General features: G+C 37.9%; 2 protein-coding genes across 4 annotated transcripts in view; one reads left to right on the top strand and one right to left on the bottom strand.

The window, feature by feature from the left end:
- The window catches only part of DNAJC24 (DnaJ heat shock protein family (Hsp40) member C24), a 43,339-nt gene extending 42,612 nt beyond the window's left edge, over window positions 1-727 (bottom strand). For all 3 annotated transcript variants that reach the window (XR_010373155.1, XR_010373154.1, XM_064452819.1), the window contains exon 1: window positions 640-727. The gene's annotated coding sequence lies outside the window, so the exon portion shown is untranslated. The remainder of the gene's footprint in view (window positions 1-639) is intronic.
- On the top strand, window positions 14-19,283 carry DCDC1 (doublecortin domain containing 1). Its single transcript, XM_064453270.1, is given in 5 exon segments — window positions 14-72; window positions 192-899; window positions 16,335-16,521; window positions 16,524-16,615; window positions 19,127-19,283. Coding segments are annotated over 5 exon segments (1,074 nt in total). The 3' UTR covers window positions 19,155-19,283.
- Window positions 19,284-19,955: the final 672 nt, after the last annotated feature.

Here is a 19,955-nt window from a genome sequence, read left to right on the forward strand (position 1 = left end):
TAGCTGATATATCATGAACTTTCTGTTAAGAAATCTCCCAGTAGGGACAAGTTTCTCAAGTTCGCAAGTTTCGTAAGTCTTTTTCTGTTGTCCAAAGAAAGAAAGAAAAAAAAAAATTTTCCCATTTCACTACTAGACCCAGTTTCTGGTGACTTCCACCACTTCAGAACAAATCCTTTTTTTCACGGCAGAAGAAAAGCGTGCCTTCCAAACGTGGCAGAGGTCCAACCAGGTCGCGGGCACGCCGCCTGCAGGGCGGTGCCTCCCCCCCTTCGCAGGCAGGCAGGCAGGCCCGCCCCGCCCCTCTCCACCAGGGCCCCTTTCTCCCGAGGGCACCCGCACGGGCCTTTAAAAACACGCGAAAAGGCGAGAGTTGCCCGGGGCCGCGCTTCCCCGCCGCAGCCCGACGCCGGGGCCCAGCCCAGAGCAGCGGCCCCGCGCCGGCCGGGCCTCCGCTGCGGGGGGGGGCCGGCAGGACTCCTGGAGGAAGGCCAGGGAGGCGGCTGGGGGCTTCCCGCCGCCGCCGCCGCCACGCCGCCTCAGCACGGGGGACGAGCACGCGCGGGAACCCTCCCCCACTGCGGCCATTACAGGCCGCCCCCTCCCGCTGAAGCCCCCACGGCAACGGCGAGCACCCACCTGCCCCGCACCGCCGGCCAGCCGACGGAGGCGCCGGTGCTCTCCATAACTCATCCGGCGGGAAACAGTCCCGCTGAGTGGCGCTCTGCGATTTTAGCGTGGCAGAGGACAGCGGTGCATGTGACTTACGGCGCCTCGATCCTTGTTTCCGCCCGGGAAGTTGTGGCGTTGGCACCGGTAGGAAGCGGAGCCGCCGCTGAGGCCCGACGCCGTTTCTATGGCGACCAGCGGCGCTCCAGAGCTGTGCGGCTGCCGCCGGGGTCAGTGAGTAACGGCCCGGCGCCCTCCGGCGCTCCTTCCCGGCCCGGGCGAGAGCGGACGGCTTTTCACCCCTCCTTTCCCTTCAGGGATTCCGTTTGCAGGTGCAAGGAGACACCGGGGTCCGCCGTGTTTTCCCTCCCCCGGTACGGCCTGCCCGGCACCACCTCTCCCTTCAGAGAACCTGCCCGCAGGTGCGGGGGGACCCGCGGGCACTGGGCCGTTTCGCCTTCCTTCGTCGCGGGCCTACCTCCTGCGCCGCGCCGCCCCGGAGGCACAGCTTAGCTCCCGCACCGGGGCACGGCGCCCGCCAACACCCCGCGATGGGCTTGGCGTGGGGTCGGGCTCTCTGTGCCCGGCGGCTCCGGGCGGGCCGCGGGCGGAACGGGGCTGCCCGGCCTCCTCCTCGCTGCCCATACGAGTTGTCCCGACCCTGTGAGCGGAAAGAGGAGATAGGGCAAGCGCTTTCATGAAAGAAACTAAAGGGGAAGGAAGAACATCCTCCTAATGAAAGAAATTAAGCTCAGGAAGCAGACTTTTTAAAGTTGTATATTACGTAATGGTTTTCTGGGATGCATTAAAAGGAGTGTGGCCAGCTGTCGAGGGAGGTTATCCACCCCCTCTACTCTGCCCTAGTGAGACCACATTTGGAATGCTGTACCCAGTTTTGGGCTCCCCAGTTTAAGAAGGACGTGGAACTGCTTGAGTAAGTCCAGTGGAGAGCTACCAGGATGATCAGGGGGCCGGAGCATCTCTCTTATGAGGAAAGGCTGAGAGTCCTGGGTTTGTTCAGCCTGGAGAAGAGTGAGGGGGGATCTCATCAATGCTTATATAAATATCTAAAGGGTGGGTGTCAGGATGGGACTGGACTCTTTTCAGTGGTGCCCAACAGAACAAGGGGCAATGGGCACAAGTTGGAACACAGGAAGTTCCAGTTAAATATGAGAAAAACTTTTTTCCTGTGCAGGTGCCAGAGCAGCGGCACAGGCTGCCCAGGGAGGGTGTGGAGTCCCTTCCCCGGAGACATTCAAAACCTGCCTGGACACGTTCCTGTGCCCCCTGCTCTGGGTGTGCCAGCTCAAGCAGGGGGTTTGGACAAGACGATCTCCAGAGGTCCCTTCCAACCCTGACCATTCTGTGATTCTGTGATATATGAAGACACTTCCTCTTGGAAAAAGAAAGAAAGAAAAAAAAAAAAGCTTAGTTTGGTGCTATAGACTTCAGTTTTTGCTATCTCAGTCGATTTTAGTTAGCAAAATCCCTAAATACTAGTCTAGACAAAGTCAGGTCACACTATGCCTTTAAATGCGTAGCATACATCTCCTAGCAATATTTTAATGTGACATGATAGAATTAAAGCAACTTTTTGTCATTTTTCGTACCCTTTGAACTGTTCAAGTAGAGCAGCAGCTAGGCTGCACGGACATTAGTCGGAAGAACTGGGAGTGTTGTTCTGGCATATTGTTCTCATTAACCACCAGTACAGGAAGGGTGTGAGACAATTGGGACTGAACAATAAACGTGGAGAATTTAAACAAAATTTTAACATGAGCGGTAGAGAATCAAGAGACTTTCTGGGTAGGTAAGAAGAAAAACATCTACTCTGCAAAACCACTCAAGACCTGTGCATCAGCCTGACTTTTGTCTACCCTGGTCATCTATGTCTCTACAAAATAGTCTGTAGGTTAGTGTTTTACCCTTTTCTGCACTTTTGTAGGTGAGGTCAAATTTGTAACGTGAGTGTGTATAGTTGTCAAAAGTGAGAGAGACTTGTCTTTGCACTTGGGCAGTACATACATGAGCCCTGGAACAATCCAGCTCCTTCTGTCAATACAGTGTTAGCTTCTGCAGCACCAGTGTGGGTAATTACATATTTCACTGAAATCATTGATTTCTAGACGAGATGTATCAAGCGTGAGTTGGTTTACATAGTCCCTTCTGAAATTAGAATTTACCTCTCAGGCAGAGGTTTCAGTATGATTGCAGGAGTTACCTTCTTCATTTTGGCTTATCATCAGCCCACCTATAACTTGGAATGGCCCACAGAATGTGATGTATTTCCCTCAGCCATTGATTGCAGCTCATATGTGAACAAGTACTGTTGTTGTGAAGGGGGGGAAATTTAAAAGAAATTTGTAAAAGATGTGGTGATGTCTTGGAGATTGGTTACTAAACCTGTGCTTTTACCACAAATAGCTAATATCCTGTTACACACTGGATATATTTACAATATCCATTTTTTATTCTTTATGCCCAAAATTCTTAAATGTTGCATTTAGAGTTTTTCCATTTTAACTCTTTAAAGGATTGGTGCCTGAAGCCAGCTTGTAACGTAGTTTAAAGTCAGACTTACTTGAGAGATTGTGAGCACTTGTATTCAATAGTATAATTATCTTTAATTAGTTGTTCAATATAAAATTAACTATAAATGTTAAGGAATTATCTCTGAAGTCAGTGGAACAATATTGGAGAGGTGAAACCTTCATTCTTTTCTGTGCATGTTCAGCAGTCATGCCGAAGTAAAAGAAAATAGGCTGTTTAATATAAAGGTTTGGTGTTCATGGGCTGCAAAATGCATAAACTATGAAATGAAATTACTGCAGGATTATCTGGCCTTGTCTGGAATTATTGTCTTTGTGTCTCAGTATCTCTTAATTTTAATCTATCGAGTTTCAGAAATCACAATGTTATGGTTGGGCTGGTCTTTGATAATCATATTCTGTCTGTTCATAATGACTCTTGAAGCTGTTGATCAGCAAATCATCAAGATTTGTTAAAATCAAATGGGTGTGTCGAGGAGAGAGAGCAGGGCAAAGCAGACTGAACTCAAATGCTACCCATTGATTTTGGCAGGTACTGTCTGGTAAGTCAGCCTGTAGTTCAAACCAGCGGTAGGATTTGCTGCCTTTTCCCCTTCTGACAGCAAAACAAAGGCAGGGAAGTGACATGGCACTTACTGTAAGGGACTTACTGTGAAAGTGTGGGATGTGTGGAGAGAGAAAATGAAGTTATGGAGAAGATCTGGGACTGTTGTCCCAGAATGGGAGTTACGGGCCCTTTGTCTGTAGGAAACCAGGCTTCATTAGCTGCTTAAACAAATCATTATGTGAGAATGTATAGGTGCTATTAACTTCACTGGAGCTGGACACCTAAAAATGTTAAAAAGTTTTCTTGTCTTGTTTAGTGTAAGACATTTTATATGTAGGTTGGGTATGTTAGACATTTTAGTGAGAAAATTTAAAATTTTAGTAGAGCTTTATTTAAAACTGTCACATAATATTGTGTTGTGTTGTCATAGTAGAGGAAAAATTATTTAAGGAATTAACTGGACTGCTGTGTACATATTAATACAATTAAAAATTAGTACAAATGGTGTAGTGGCCCCTTGTTATTTTATTCTTTTAAGTAATTGTTAAAACATCCAGACTTTTTCAATTTTAACTACATTTTTTACTTCTGTAGACAATTGTTATTTTTCAAACTGTTGTTCAGAGTAGTAAAGCTTTTTAGCTTTTTTTGTTTGTATTGGTTTTAATTGCTACATATGTTTACAGAAGAGCGATGCACCAGTTATATAAAAATTCAGAGGGCAAGTCTTTCTAAAATTACTTAGCATCTCGAATACTCAAAATATTTGAGAAATTACAATTTTTGCAACAAATCCATTTTTTATAGTTGGAAAGACAAAGTTATTTAGTATAATTCCTATCTGGACAAATATCTCAGTATACACTGTAGTGCTCTTGATACAAAGCACTATACCTGAATTAGTCTGTCGGCTCACTTGTTTATTTAATTAATGGTTTTCTGAAAGCCTAGTCTTTTCTGCTTTCCTGTTTGTCTTGCAGCTGAGAAGAAATAGGATTCATGGGAATAAAGCCCAAAGAAAGTGCTAGATCACCTGGTCTGTTCTGGGTCCAGTAAATTCTGTCTGACTGTCAATATTAAAAGCTGGAAAATCCGCCACTTGTGAGAAGGCTGCTTCACCAGCTAATCATTGTACTGTTAAAAATTGTCTCTAATTCTAAACTTGAATTTGCCTGGCTTCTATTTCCAGACATCAATTCTTCTTACACCTTTTGCCTTAAACTGTGATGTTTTAGTATCTGATATATACCAGCATAAGCAAGCAATGAATTTTTTTTTAATATACATTTAAGAGCTTGAGCATGTTTAATTCATGCATAGATAGGTATTTTGGCTTAAATGATTTTTAAAGTTGTTCTTTCTTCATTTTTCCAACTTCTGAAAGTGGCAATTAGTAAGAGTAATTAATTAATTTGGCAATTGATAATACAGTATTTCACTATGGGGTCTCACTGATACTCCTTCTGGTGTGCTGTTCTCATTCTGACTGTTTAAGAGTACAGTGAGAAGAATTTTTTTCAGATGAAGTTTTCTGTCAGAGCTGACTTGATGTAAGTGAAAATTCTGAATTCTGTCTTTTGGGAACAATTTTTTGTCTGCAAAAGATAAAGTAATTTTTTCAACCCTGTAGGGCTTCTTTTTTATCAAGATATTAAAAATCCTTGGAAGGGATAGTATTATTTAAACTGATTAATGTTTGGGGTTTTTTTTGGGGGGGTGGGCTGTGTGTGTATGTGTTTCTTTTTTTTTTTTTAAGAGAAAGGTGTCAGAGATCTGAATGTTAAGTTCCATTTTGTTTTACTCAGGTCAGATTTGTCAACAGTAAAAAGAAAACCAAAGTTTTGTCTCCCAGGAGATGTGGATCTGATAGACTAAATGTCATAATGATGTGAACAAATGAGATGTAACATGCACTGAAAATATATGTTTTCCATTAAATTTCCACAAAAATGATTGAAAACGTCTTGGGAATTATTTAAGCAATTTACAATATTGTTTAAAAAGGTACATCTGGGCACACTGAGTACAGTCTTTTGTCGTTCATTAGCAATGTATTTAATGAGGGTTTTTTTAAGTGATAGATAGTTAAGGTAACAGACAAGTGACAGATTGTTTGTCTTTAACGATTTCCCTATTTCAGGCCCATTACAAAGCAATTAGAAATCTGACAGCATTTTTACTCTGCATTACTGATCATCTAAAGTGATGAGAAATGAGAGGTGATGAATATTAATTGTATATTTTCATATAATTATCATAAATTATTACCTTGTCTACTGTGCTGCAGGTGGAGTAAAATCAATGGATTAAAATTCAGTCAAATATGATAATTTGAAAGACTTCATGACTTAGTTTATGTCTTTAAAGCATGGTGTCAATCAGTCTATACCAGGCATAGATTAACTGCAGGAAAGACAAAGATACTCATACCTTTCCTTGCTTTGCTAACACAGATCAGCATGGCATTTACTCTTGTATCCTCTGACAAATTATTTACCTCTCTCCTGTACACATTTACGCTGGACTTATATCTATGCCTGTCCAACTTTTTTCCATAAATATTTACATAATGTTTGAACATTAAAACAATATTAAAAGCTGTGCACTTGGCTGAATGAAGAAACAGTTATTCTAATCTTTTTTCACCCACTTGGTATATGTGCATTGTAATGTATCACCTATTTGCTTTGTGCTTTTATTTTCAGGTGAACTCTGCCTCTATCAAAAGTGAGGAACGTCCATATGACTTGTTTGAAGTATGGACCTTTATTCAAATTTTGTTCTGAAGGTGCAGTCATCAATAATAAGCATCCATAATAAAAAGACATGACAGAATCTTACTTTGTTCTACCCTGTAAGTAATAAGTCTTCATAAGACTCATATCATTGGTCTTGAAATTTCGAAGGATATCATCAGTTCCTTTTCTGACAGGGGGAAAGGAGGCACAAACATTGAAGTGTCAAAGTGACAATGAATTTTGGTGTTCTGTTTTGGAATACGTAACTCCTATAACTTACAGTACTTCTCTTTATCATGCATCTGTGTTCAGAGCAGACTTCTTTTACAGTTGGTGGAAAAACTACAAAACCAGATTGCAGTTGCTCCAAATCAGGTATGTAGAAAGTGTGACTAGTGTTTGTGTTTTTCCTGGGAAATTTTGGTTGATACAACTTATTCAATATCACTTTAGAATTTTAAGACAAAGACAAGACTGATATCCAATTTATCTGGGGCAGCAGACCTTAGCCATGAGACAATAGTCTATTTTCCTGCATTTCCCTGCACGTTTCTGGCTCAGTGAAGTCAGTGAATTGGAGGAATCATAAAAACAAATGATTATATCACTAAGTCTATTAGAATCCACGTACTTAAAGTCAAATAAAAACTGCACATGCAAATTTATATGTTTATCTTGATTTTCAGTGCTTGACTTTCCAAGCCTCATAATTTAAACTGCTTTTGAAAAATCTCATTAGCATTATTAACATGATATTTTAGCTACTGAAATTGCTGTGTTAGTAAGAAAGAACAGGGAGTGGACTGTTTTCTGATGGTGGCATACCTCACAACAAGCTACTGTCTTAATTTGGTTTGGTCAAGTGCACAAGAACTTAAGAGCAGCCAGAGTTAAACACGTACTTAGCCTTCTATCTGTGATAGTGGCCAGTAGTGGAGAGAAAAGATAACCAGAAACAGCACTAGATTAGGGAAATCCTTCAGGTGTGAAATCCTCAGAGATGTCAAATTTTCATATGTATATTAAATTACCCTGTGGGCTAACAATATGTAGTTACTAGCACACTGTTGTTTGAAGTTAAGGGTCTCATTCATCAATAAACTAACATTACTTGGTTACACTTTGATAGTATGGTATATTCTAATCCCCATTTTCACCGTAATGCGATTTCTTTGAGACATTGTCATGCTCTAAAAAGCCTTGTTCCCATACTGATTGCCTGCAAATGAAAAAGATAGCATGACTAGGCTAGTACCACAGTGTTCTTACTGCTGAAGCCTCATGGTCATTTTAATGAATCTTTTTTTATGTTGTGTGTAGTCAAGATCCAACTTTGTTCAAGTTTAAATTATACATACATAAAAATTAATCTGTTTTTTTTCCCCAGTTATATACTAGTACATTATACAGTAAATGTTTTCATAGGTTGTCATTTCAATCCTGGTTCTGTCATCTAGGCTGAGTAGAATTAATTAACGAAGAACTGCATCATGCTCCATGAGACTCTATGAAGGGAATATTCTCTGTGATACACATTGTTCTCAGTATCCCTCTGCAACTCTGAAAGAGTGCTATTTTATGGCTTTCCATCTTTCACGTCTCTCATAGAACACAAAATAGTTTTAATACTCATCTGCTCTCTCAGTATTAAAATTGCAGTTATACCTGGATTGCATGTGGATTTTTCAAACAAAAAGACCTCTATTCTTCCTGTCCCTTTTGTACATATGTTCACATTCTGCCTAGTCACATGCTGCTAACCATGTGTATAAAGCCACGTTATGTCATATTTCTTCTTTTTTAAATTCCTGTAGTGAAAAGACTGAATAAGACTCCTTTTGTTGATATACCTTGATCTTTATTCTGATATACTTAAACCAAATATTCAGGTGTTTGAAAACCCTTATCAGAAACAGGCATGTTTAATGTCACATGGGTTACTTACTAATGCAAACTGCAATATACACAGAGGCAACAGAGCAACAACTGCAGTGTCTATGAAGCTTGCAAACATGACAGATTGACAGCATTTCACAGTTTATGTTAAAACCAGCTTCTTGAGAAAGGTAATTAAAAAATGAAATGTTCAGTTCTGGTATTTAGATTTTTCATTTTATTTTAATTGGCTTTTTCCAAGATAATTGGATATATTTCCACATGTTTGTTGAAGAGGACAACTGGGCTAATTGGCTTTTTGCTTATTTTCTTTAGAGGTATGGTTTATAATTTATCATACTTTTGATTAACATTTTTCCATTAGGTGGATTCTTGTAAAGACTAGAGTACTTTCCAAATATGGTGACAAGTACTAAAATCCCTTTTAGCATTACAGGAAAGAATATAGTTGGTGTGCTTCAAATACCATTTCATTATATTTTCCTATATTGCATATATTTTTCAGCCTTAGCTTAAGCAAAACTCCTGTTGTCTTTTCAGTTTGAACTGAAAGGTGTCATTTGAAGATACAGCTATGCTGATCTAATGACTAGTTGCCACTGAAAGTGGTAAAATCCTTCTGGCATTCCTTTTTCACCCATTTCAGTCATGTACTCTTGCTGTCCTTGCATCAGCACTGCCATTCATGTGGCCACACAGTGAAAAAATACGTGGAGATAAATGAGCAAAAATCTAATTCTGCCAAAATATTTTTAAATTCCTGCTAATCCAGCTCTGCTGAACAGATTTGTCATGTGTCAGTGCCAGCACAGAGAAGGTATCTGGAGAACTTGTCCAAGACAAGGGGAAGAGAGGGAAGGGGGGAGCAAACAGCCCATTTTGATGTCACCTAGCCATTAGGTCATATTACTTTATCATCAAATTGCACTGAGCTAGGCTGAGTAAAATTTAGAAAAGTAAGCACATGGTAAATCTGTGTTGAGATAATGCATATCACCAATGAATGTTTGAAGGTTGAGATATATAAAAGAGGACCAGTCGCAGAAGATCAATCCAGTCAAATGGAAATAAATGTTACTGAATAAATTTGCATTTCTCTCTGATTTTTTGTAACTGGTACTGAGATTCATCTAGTTTAACATTAAAATTATATTTCAGCAATATAGTTGGCTTTTTTTGGCTCATAGAATTACTTGGTTCTGCATGGTTACCTCATCGTTACCTTAATGTTGATTTGCGGGGCGGGGGGGTTGTCCATTGTTATCCCAGGCAAGTTCAGAGCCTGTTGTACTAGACATCGTACAGACATATTGTTAAAAAAAAATCCTATTGCTAAAAGAATAAGTAGATCTATTTAACAAAAGATCTAGAAGAAAGAGTAATTCAAGAAATCTGGGAGGGCAATGAAACAGCAACCTATTTTGCATAACTAGTCAAATGGATCAGTTTATGATTGAAAGGCTTTGTAGCAGTTTTCAATGAATGGAATGTTTAAAGTTTTGTCTGCATATTGTAGACTATGAAAATAATAATATATACTTCAAAAGCAAGCATTTCTTTAAGAAATGCACAACAGGGCATCAATCCTGCAAAGAAGCATATATGCTTCTATTTGCACTGAAGTAATGGACACATGGACATCCTTTTTGTTAAACAACTGTGTAAGTATTTGCAGGAGTTGGCTCGTAAACTGTTAAGGCCAGCTTCAGAATTCCTTTAGCAATTACTGCTACTGTTAGTCTTGCTGGTAACTTTGATTGCTAAGCTGTTAGATGTATCAACCCATAAACTATTGTCTCTGAAAGATAGTAGAGCTGACTGTGTAAATGGTATGTTGTTTCTTTTAATTAAAGTAAACATGCATTCAAATGTTGGTCTTCATACAATACTAAAGCAAGTACTCACTTTAAAATCTTACTGTGTAAGTTTTTTGTCAGCATAGCTTTTGCAGTAACACCATGAAAGTTTCCTTCTCACAGGTAACTTGTTCATCAGATGGCAGATCTTGTGCATAAAAAAGTATAATATAAGGGTTTCTCAACTGACCAGTCTGTATCAATATTTGACTGTATATATGTCCAAAAGCCAGTGATCTAGTTTAGGTTTATGTATATTCTGACCTGGATTCAGCTCATTTTATCTGAAGGTCTATCCCATACTTGTTTTCCCCTAAATTAAAAAAAAAAAAAGCCCTTCCTGTTAAAAGGAATAAAGTAATTACAAAGCTCCTGAGTTCTTGGTGATATCTTTGTATAAACAACTTCTGAATCACAGTAGTTGTTCCATTATAATAGGGGTAAAGAAGATAGGGGGCAGCAGGGAGAATATAAGAGAAGAGGTGGTTTTGTTGTAAATCTGTATGACTTTATTTCAGGTGTTTCTGATTTTATTATGTATACAGACAATCAGATTAAGTCCACAGAAAATGTATTTTCTTTTTCTACTTATAGCCTCCAAATTTCCCTTTCAATTCCAAATCTTGCTACTTCAGAGAGGAGCAATAGGCAAAGTATATATGCACCCAAATGATATTCCATCTAAAACCCACCATGCTCTTACAAGCTGTAGGGAAAATGGTGATACAAGAATGGTTCAATTTTCCAATCACTATTTAATGATGTCTTAACTATTAACAAAAAACTTATCCTTTCATTTAAGTTACAAACTTTTGTAGTTCTAAACAGGAAATGGCAAGGAACAGAAGTCTAATAAGTGCTCAGGAAAAAATGCCATATGGCATGAGCATCATCACAAAAATACGATGAGCTCTTAACTTTGCAAATGTCTTCATGCCACATGGATGCACAACCTACATTAGCAAAAAATGGTGACTAAAACCGTGGCAACTTTTCACTCATGTCATTTGTCAAGGTAAGATGTTTAATTTGCTGCTCTGTGGTAAGTTGAAGAAATATAGTTGAGTAAATATTTTGTTAGCATCAGTCTCAGACTAAAGACGAAGTAAAACATTTTAAATATTTTAATAATTTCTCTGTATAGTATACTCTGTTTTGTTCAAGTAAGAGGAAAAATGTCTCAAAACCCTAAAGACAGGTTGATTTTCAACTTTTGCCTTTATTTAAAATTCTAGTCCTTTCAGTGTTTGAATCCTTCATTCTGGATCCATCTGCAGCTGATTTAGTGGTCTTGGAATCTGTTAAGTAATTTTCTTTGTCTTCTCATGTTTCTTTGGCTCTTTAGGTACCAGTTCTTCCTCTTTGGTCAGATGGCAAACTGGAATGCTGAGTCATGGTGTTAATAATTGATTCCAGTCAGGAGGGCTGACAATATTTTTGAATCAAAGAAAGTATAAGAACAATTAGAAATTACAAGTTACTGCATGTACTTATTGAAGGCAAGAGATCCCGTTGTGTCCTGGAAGCCCTTGCCAGAGCACAGCGAGGGTCGGCTGCTCCCTGTGGGCCGGGAGCTGGGGGCCAGGCCACAGGGCAGGGGCTTCGCCAGGCAGGGCCCAGCCGGGATGGCAGCCAGGGACAGGCAGAGCCCCAGCCATGTGGCGAGCCTGGGGTGACGAGGCAGGGCTGAGGCTGAGCCAGGAGCACTGGTCAGTAAGCTGGGGTCAGGACCAGGTCTGGCGTCAGGGTCAGACACAGCCAGTGGTCGCTAGGCCAAGCTGGGAGCTCAGCCTGCGGGCCGGGGCCTGCGTGCAGGTCAGTGGGGCCCACAGCCAGGCACGGGTACAGGCACGGCTGCTGTGCGGGTGTGGCTGCGCCTTGGGCAAGGCCAAGCACTTGAGCTTCGGCTTGAAGGCAGCTCCCACAGAAGGGGGCCAGCCTTGGCTGAGGCTGCCCTGCAGAGCTGTCTGGCGGCTCCCCACAGTCACCAGAGGGGAGGAGGGGCAGCCCTCAGCTGTGCTATCTCTAAGCTGGCCCTGAGCCCAGCAGCCAAATCCCCAGGAAGGGGATACAATCAGGGCCCTCACGGCCATTTAAGATCCCAAGGTGCTGCTACCCCTCTCTCTGCTTCACAGAAGGGCATGGGAGCAGATGGTAGCCCTCGTAACTATGCAAGTATAAGTGACTCCTAAGTTTCAAACTTTTACAGCTTTTTATTTACCTTGTTATCTACATTAACTAGTAAAACTGTGCTATGACAACTCTGTTATCAATTTCTTTGAGAGCGCTTATTTTGGTCAAAGAAATGTATGTTTTCATTTTTTGCACTGATTTCTTTTCCAAAGTGCGGCAGCTTCATTCCTCAGGCATTGAGTTGGTTTTGTCTGTTCCAGGAACTGAAAGCAAATCCCATTTCTCTGGCACTTGGGGTGAGACAGAAGAGGCGTATTGAGAGCTGTCTAGTTTCTTGGCTAAGTAAGATGAGATAGTAAACACTGTCAGATTTTTGTGGTATTCAAAAAGGATTGTTTAAACTACTACTTCTGCTTTAGGCACCGGTTGCCTAACTGAGCAGTATAGTTTCTTTTCTTCTGTTTGGGGTATGGGAGAAAAATCTTTCATGGCCAGAGGTCTGTGGGATGCCAGGGTTTCAGTGGGGAAGTGACAGAGAAAGGAGAATCAGTTTCTTTCTATTCATTGACTCAGAGATCCAGGATAAAATTTTCCTTCAAGCCTTTGGCAAAATTCCCAACAATTTTAGTGGGACATGAGTTTCACACACAGCTTGTACTTGTTAGATTATTATTCAGAGCGTACTCATTTAGAATAGATTATAATTTTATGATAGGCTGTAATTGGAAAGAGTATTAGGAGGAAAGGGGAAGATTTGGCTTTCCTAATAAAAGGAAAATTATCACTTTTTCTTTCCAACTACTAAAGTTGAGAACACTTTAGTTTACTTGGGAGGAGGGACGTTTGGAGCATTATTTGTTGAAGAAGGTCCTTCCCAAAGTGGTACAGATTTTGTGTGTAAATCTGCCCTTTACTGAATGAATTGTTATGAAGGCAGTTTCCAAAACATATTAAATTTACTGAACTATTAGGCTTTGGTTTTTATCATGTAAAGTATGTATACTGTGGGTTTCCTGTATAATAAAATTAAATTTAGAATTTTAACAAGTGTTATGATGATGTTAATGCAGGCCAGTATCAGGAAATATTTCAGGACCATAATACATGAAACATCATGTTATCGTCTATCAATATAAAGATATAATAATATGGTTATCTGAGGCACACATGCATGTACTGCAACAATAACGTAAGTGCAAACAAATATGAAACATGTATGATGGCTGGATAAAAATACTTTAACAATGCAAACAAGTGATGAATAAATATAAGGTTTTCTTAACTCCTTCATTGTGGTTAAGATCTGATATTGCCATTATTTAAATTTTTAATACCTTTGGTAGATAACTAAAATGCATTCACCATGCAAATAATGCTTTTCTTGAGAAATCCAACATGAAGTGCAAGTACAAAAATAAACAGGTAAATTTAAATATGTAAATTTAAATAGAATATTAAAATAAATCACTATATCTTTTGAACAACTACTGAAAAAAATAAAGCAAAGAATACATGCTTGTCAAATATGCAGTATAAATAAATAATTTTGGTGAAAATGGATGACTAGATGTAACAAAGAGGGGACCAAATAATGAAGGGCTAAAGGGTGGTTGTTACATCTGATGTACTTCATTGTATGTTGTAAGTAATTGCTAGCCATAAAAAATTCCATGGCTTCTGTATAAGAAAGAGAGACAATTTGACAGGCAACACTAGTAGTAAGCGACAGCAAGTACAAATCCTTGGCAACTGTCATTATCCTGCTGTTGAATTCACATCCAAAACTGTGTGATAACTTTGACCTGTGTAGCTGTTACTGAACCAACGTTTGTTAAAGTAACTATATTTTTCAGTTATGGAAAAAAAATATTAGCCTTGTGCAGATTTATGCCTTAGAAAACTGTACAGACTATTTACTTTTTTAGTATACTGTTGTTTCCTGTTTAGAGAAGAAATATGGAGAAATGTGCTTTAGTTAGACAATAATGAATAACTAGAAGATTGCACTAAAGCAATAGAATAAAAATTTTGATCTGATGTAGCTAAACAATTTCAACATATAGAACTAACTGAAAGTAAAGGTCCTTTTGTAATAATTACAAAAACCTTCATTGCTTTGGCCATGAATAAACAGCAGTTTAATTGCTTTTAAAGGGGAAAAAAAGTTGTTAAAGCTCTTTAGGTTTTTAGGTTTTTAATTTCTTTTCCCATTTAAATTCTGGTTTCAAAATCTTTTCTCTCTATATCTCTATCTGGGCATCTTTACTTGTGACGTAAAGATAGGATCACAACATTGTGCTGTTAACAGCTAGCAAAGTTTGCCATTGAAGAAGAAATTTTGCTTTAATATGGAGTACCAAGCTGTTTTTCCTGACTAGTGAATGCCATTTCACATCGGCTCTTTCATGAGGTTTCCACATATTAGGACTTCCATTTTATGGCATTTAATCTCCAGAAGGGTGGGCACCAGGTTTATGTCTAAAACTGAGTTTTCTCAAAATATAAAACAGCTCAGAAGTGCAAGTGTAAGATTACTTTTGGTAATTGCATGCTTGCATTTTCTGTTTGAAACCACCTCAGTTAAGGAATTGGAGGGTATGCACAAGTACCCTAAGGTTTATGTACACTGTATGTATACATACTTGTCATGATGGTGGGAAATCTTAAGAAAAAGCTGACAAGGACTGGGAACAATGGTAGTTGTAGTCCTGTAGGTATTTTCCTTGTATAGTGTAATTTAGTGACAGGAGGTGTCGTAGGTATATTGTTGAAAAGTACTAGCACTTTGCTACACCAGACCTATCACATAATGGCTTACTTGTCATGTAAACAAGATAATTTCTAGTTAATACTAACAGTACTGCTAATATTCCATCAAAACGCTTCATGAGTAGTAAGGATGCTATCCGCTAAAGAAGGAAGTTATCTACAGAATTAGTAATGGCAATTAATAGATTTTTATTGTTTAAACAAATTGTTTCTGGTTTTGTAGTTATTTTCTGCTCTTGCAGCGGGTAACAAAACAGTCTTTTAAAAAAAAGAGGACTTACGAAAAATAATGTCCTCTTGCTGTCAGTGGTCAGAATTCAGAACTCAGCATAATGTGTTAAAATTCATAATACTAAAAAGAGTGTTCTTTGACTGTACTGCAATACTTAGTATTCTTGTGATAGGGTTAGTTTAGGGATTTCCAAGGCATACATACTGCAGTCTATGCAGACTAATTTTGAATTTCACATTTGTTGTGACATAACTTTTTGTAATTTATAATGGGAATATACTTAAGAATTATTTGAATATGAAAGAAAAATGAGGGCTTGATGTCATCTAATTCCTTTCTTGCTTCTTGTTGATCTTTGCTGCTTCTGTTGACACAGCTATACTAGTGCTGATTTGGATCTTCCAAAGATGGCATAAAAATGGTTGTGTGGTCTTCATATGGGTGAATATTCCATCTAGACTTTTGGCCTATGGTATAAACTAATTTTGTGCCATTAATAGTAGCCGCAGATTGAAAGTTGGAGGCTTTTATTCTCATTATTTTTAATGTTTTTATGCAAATTAAACCTTTTTTAGCTTAATGAGATAGTTTACTTTTCATTTTATATGAAGGAAGGCTAGCACAAACCCAGTGCTATTGCAAATCAGTAAGGCTCGAATACCCACTGTACTTCACCATAATCCTGTCCTACAGCACTTTATACAATTCTCATTCTGATCCTAGCTTGTGCAAAGATTAATTGAGATGCGTTCTGAAATAATTTTATAATTTGCAGAAATAAGAATCAGGATGAAACTACTAACACACTTTCATAAGGTGTTTTCTAACTTTAAGCTGTTGTAGGCTTTTCTGAACTACTTACAGTCAATCATTACTAATTTAAAGTATTTGAAAGACCAGAGCAAAAATAAAATTTTAACTATGTTTATCATATTTCTGTTTCAGAAAATGTGTCCCTCCCTATGCAAAAATAGCCGTTAAAAATATTGAAGGGAAGCAAAGCCCTAGACAACTTCTATTTGCCCATTACATTTGCCTGCAATCAGCAATGGAATCAAGAAGGTCAAGACTTCAAGATTGTTCTACACATCAAACAAAATCTGTTCAGAGCTGTGATGGAGCATCAGACATACAGACAGCCAGAAATCAAGCAGTACAGACAATTTCTGTCTTATATCACCATCCAAGAGAAACAGAGCTGAAAATGTTCCCATAGGTCAACTAAGGTAATCAAAACTCTTCTCTGTTGCTTTTAACCAAGACTGCTGCAGTTCAGTCAACTTGTAATGATGATTCAGTTGATATTCTAAAACAGACCTTGCTAATTTTTATTAGGATTTCTTGACCTAAAAATTTCTGAGAGTATATCCTTTTTAAAACCATATTGATTTCATCAAACATTTCTGAAAGACAAATAAAATGATGACAAGTCAGGTGTCACAGTTTGCTTTACAAATTTTTAATACACTTAACAATAGATAGGTAATATCCGTCAAGTTTACCCTCTGTAAAGAAGAATGTGGTTCTCCATGATTAATCAAAAAATAATTGATTCTGTCTGTCTGGAAAATCCAAGATAACAATTGGATTTTGCAATGTACCATAAAGGTGATTAAAGTGAGGACATAAAGGTGATTAAAGTGAAGACTTGGTGAACGAAAGTGTATTTTAGCGTGTTTAATTTATATGTCCTCATCAAAAGCTTTGTGTTGATAGTGTCTTCTGTTTTGAGTAGGTAAATTGTTGTAAACTGAGACAAACCTAGATGATTACAGTTATCATGGTATCCCCTCATTTGTGCGCAGGCATGACCTCAAACAGGATACAAATGGCTCTTAAATTTCTTTTTTGTAAATGTTTCCTGAAAGTGCTTTATCCAAAACCATTACAGTATTGGTAACTGTTAATTGTGTATGATAAGACATATATTTTAATATACTTGTCCCCTGGTGTATGAAAGTCTTAAACTCTAAAACCAAAAAGAAAATACATGGTTACTTTTTAAGGGGGCCACATTCTGGCTATCTTGTTTATATGGTTTAGTACTGAACACCGAAGTATCTATGCTGATTTAATAGCATGACTTGCTTTAGAAATGCTAAAAAGAATACATAAAGGCTAGGATTCTTATGTGGTCATTTTGTCATTCAGTAAATGTGGAAACTGTAAAATATATGAGATTACCTACATGCCATTATGGTTTAAGTGAAGTATCAGTTTGGTGCTAATTGAAACGGATGGAGAAATTTCCAAGGTTTTTCATGGGAGAGAAATTCATATCTTAGGCCTCAAGGCAGTTTGGAGTTCTGCATGGGAACCTCTTGTTGCAGACTGGGACGGAGACCGTATGTCACAAATGTGCTTGCTGAAGTATGACATTTTGTTATAAATATGCTGCCCCCTTCCACCCCTCCCCCTTTTTTTTTCTTTTAAAAAATAGTCTTACTGTGGTATTATTGAGAAGTTGTCTGTGGTATGAGCATTTAAAAGTAGTATTATGGTTTTTAAAAATTGAGTATTAGTTTATTTAATGTTATTCTGGCAGCTGCATTGAATATATTTTGCTATCTGGGAAACAGAAACAACTAACAATAAGCTCCACTCTGCAGTCACTGTACAGGCATAATTGCTGTCAATTTGATTGAAATTTTGCCTGAGAAAAGACTGTCATCAGTTCTTACTTTTTAAACTAGAAGCAATAATCTATATAGCATGCATTGAAAGCACTCTTTAATTGCGTGTTTTCTCAGAATCAACAATTTTGTTCCTATCTTTATTTGTGCTGATGGATATTGAAAAATACTTTTAAAATTTAGCAATTTATTTTCCTATTAAATTCTTAACATATTGTATAAAAGGACTTTGCAGTGGAATTAAGCAGTTGCTTTCCAAGTGTTTTAGAAGTTCTGAATATACTCAATTTGGGATAGATTAAGTCTATTTTGCTTACGACAGTCCAATTTCTCTGTTTTTTCTATATTTATTACTTAGGTGCTGTGAACTAAATTCTTATACTGTGAAGAATTGTCTTTTCACACAATTATTATAAAAGATCTAAGAAACAAGTTAAAAAAAAAAAGGCAAATATCTTGGATTGTTTCATTAATATCCTAAATGGGATTTTTTTCAACAGAATTAACTGTGCTCTCTGTTTCAAAACTCTGGCATGTCCAACATATCCGAAGTTATTAAACAGCAGACAAATGTAATCAAAGTCATAGCTTACAAAAATGGCACAAGAAAGATCTTTGCTAAAGTTTCTATGTCGTTAAGCCAGTAACTTCTAATAGAAGTTTTCTTGCATGCATAAAGTTTATTTGCAGCTTTTGCTTCAAACCCTAACGTAAATCTTTTTTTTTCCTTTAAAATAAGCTTACTTGAAACTTTTCTTCCTTTGCACACTATTTCTAAAATGTGTGACTTGTTAAAAATTCTTATAAACATTAAGTGAAATAAGTTGTGGCATAATGTACAATATTATTTGACATTAAAAGGCAAGGACACAATACCTTTGAACCAATCCTTTTAAGGTTATGTGTTTTTCTCATCTTGTTATCCTATGATTTCTAGTAATAATCACTACAATACTAAGTGACTTGTAATGCAGTTACTATGTAACTAGTAAATCAGCTGAGAGTCGATTTTTTTTATTTCCAGTTTTATTTTTTCAGACTAAATATTGATCACAAAATAAATACATTTGTAATCAGTATTCCTTACCTCTTGCATTCATTTAGCTGCTGGAGGAGTGCTCTGAAAAGCTGAATCTGAACATGGCTGCACGATGAGTGTTCTTGGCAGACGGCACTGAAACGCTAGAACCTAAAGACGTACCCCATGATGCCGACGTTTATATTTCAACTGGAGAGACCTTTTTATATCCATTCAAAAAAATAAAAGGTAAAAAACCAAAACCAAAACTGAGAACCCCCAGCAAATGGCTTAAGGGGTGCAATTAAAAATTATTTTCATCCTGTCTTTTTGCATGGTTTAACAAAACTAATGTTTACTCATTTACAGCTCAGTAAGAGGATAATGTGCTTAATGAAAGAAAAATCTACTGACAGCCACGTTTATTGCCCTTCATTAGCATTGGTACTTAATTTAATATAGATCTGAATAGACATTAGGGAGCCTGCAGGAGGTTAAATGGTGAAAATGTAAAGAGATTATTGAATTTACTGTTTAGTTTCAGTGACATCAAACAGGCATAATTAATTAGGTTTATTCCACTAGCAAAAATAATCCAGAATGTAAGATTGGATTCATTAATGTCATTGTTTTAAAAATTTTTGAAAGTTTAATACAGCATTATGGAATATCTACTTTACTATGCTTTATTAGTTTTAGATTGTTTGGTAAGACCATTAGTAAGATTTTTCTTCTTTCTCATTCCTTTACCAATCTGGTAATTATGTTTTATTTTTTACAAGAGGGGAAAACTATTTCTGAGTCCTTTACAGTTTAAATGTGAATGTAAATGTTTCTCTCCATCATATTTTAAGATCATGAAGTTCATTGTGAGATTTCTGCAGCAAATTTGTGCTAACATTTTACAACATTAGC

This window comes from Phalacrocorax carbo, chromosome 5 (assembly GCF_963921805.1).
Source record: "Phalacrocorax carbo chromosome 5, bPhaCar2.1, whole genome shotgun sequence".
NCBI lineage: Eukaryota > Metazoa > Chordata > Aves > Suliformes > Phalacrocoracidae > Phalacrocorax > Phalacrocorax carbo.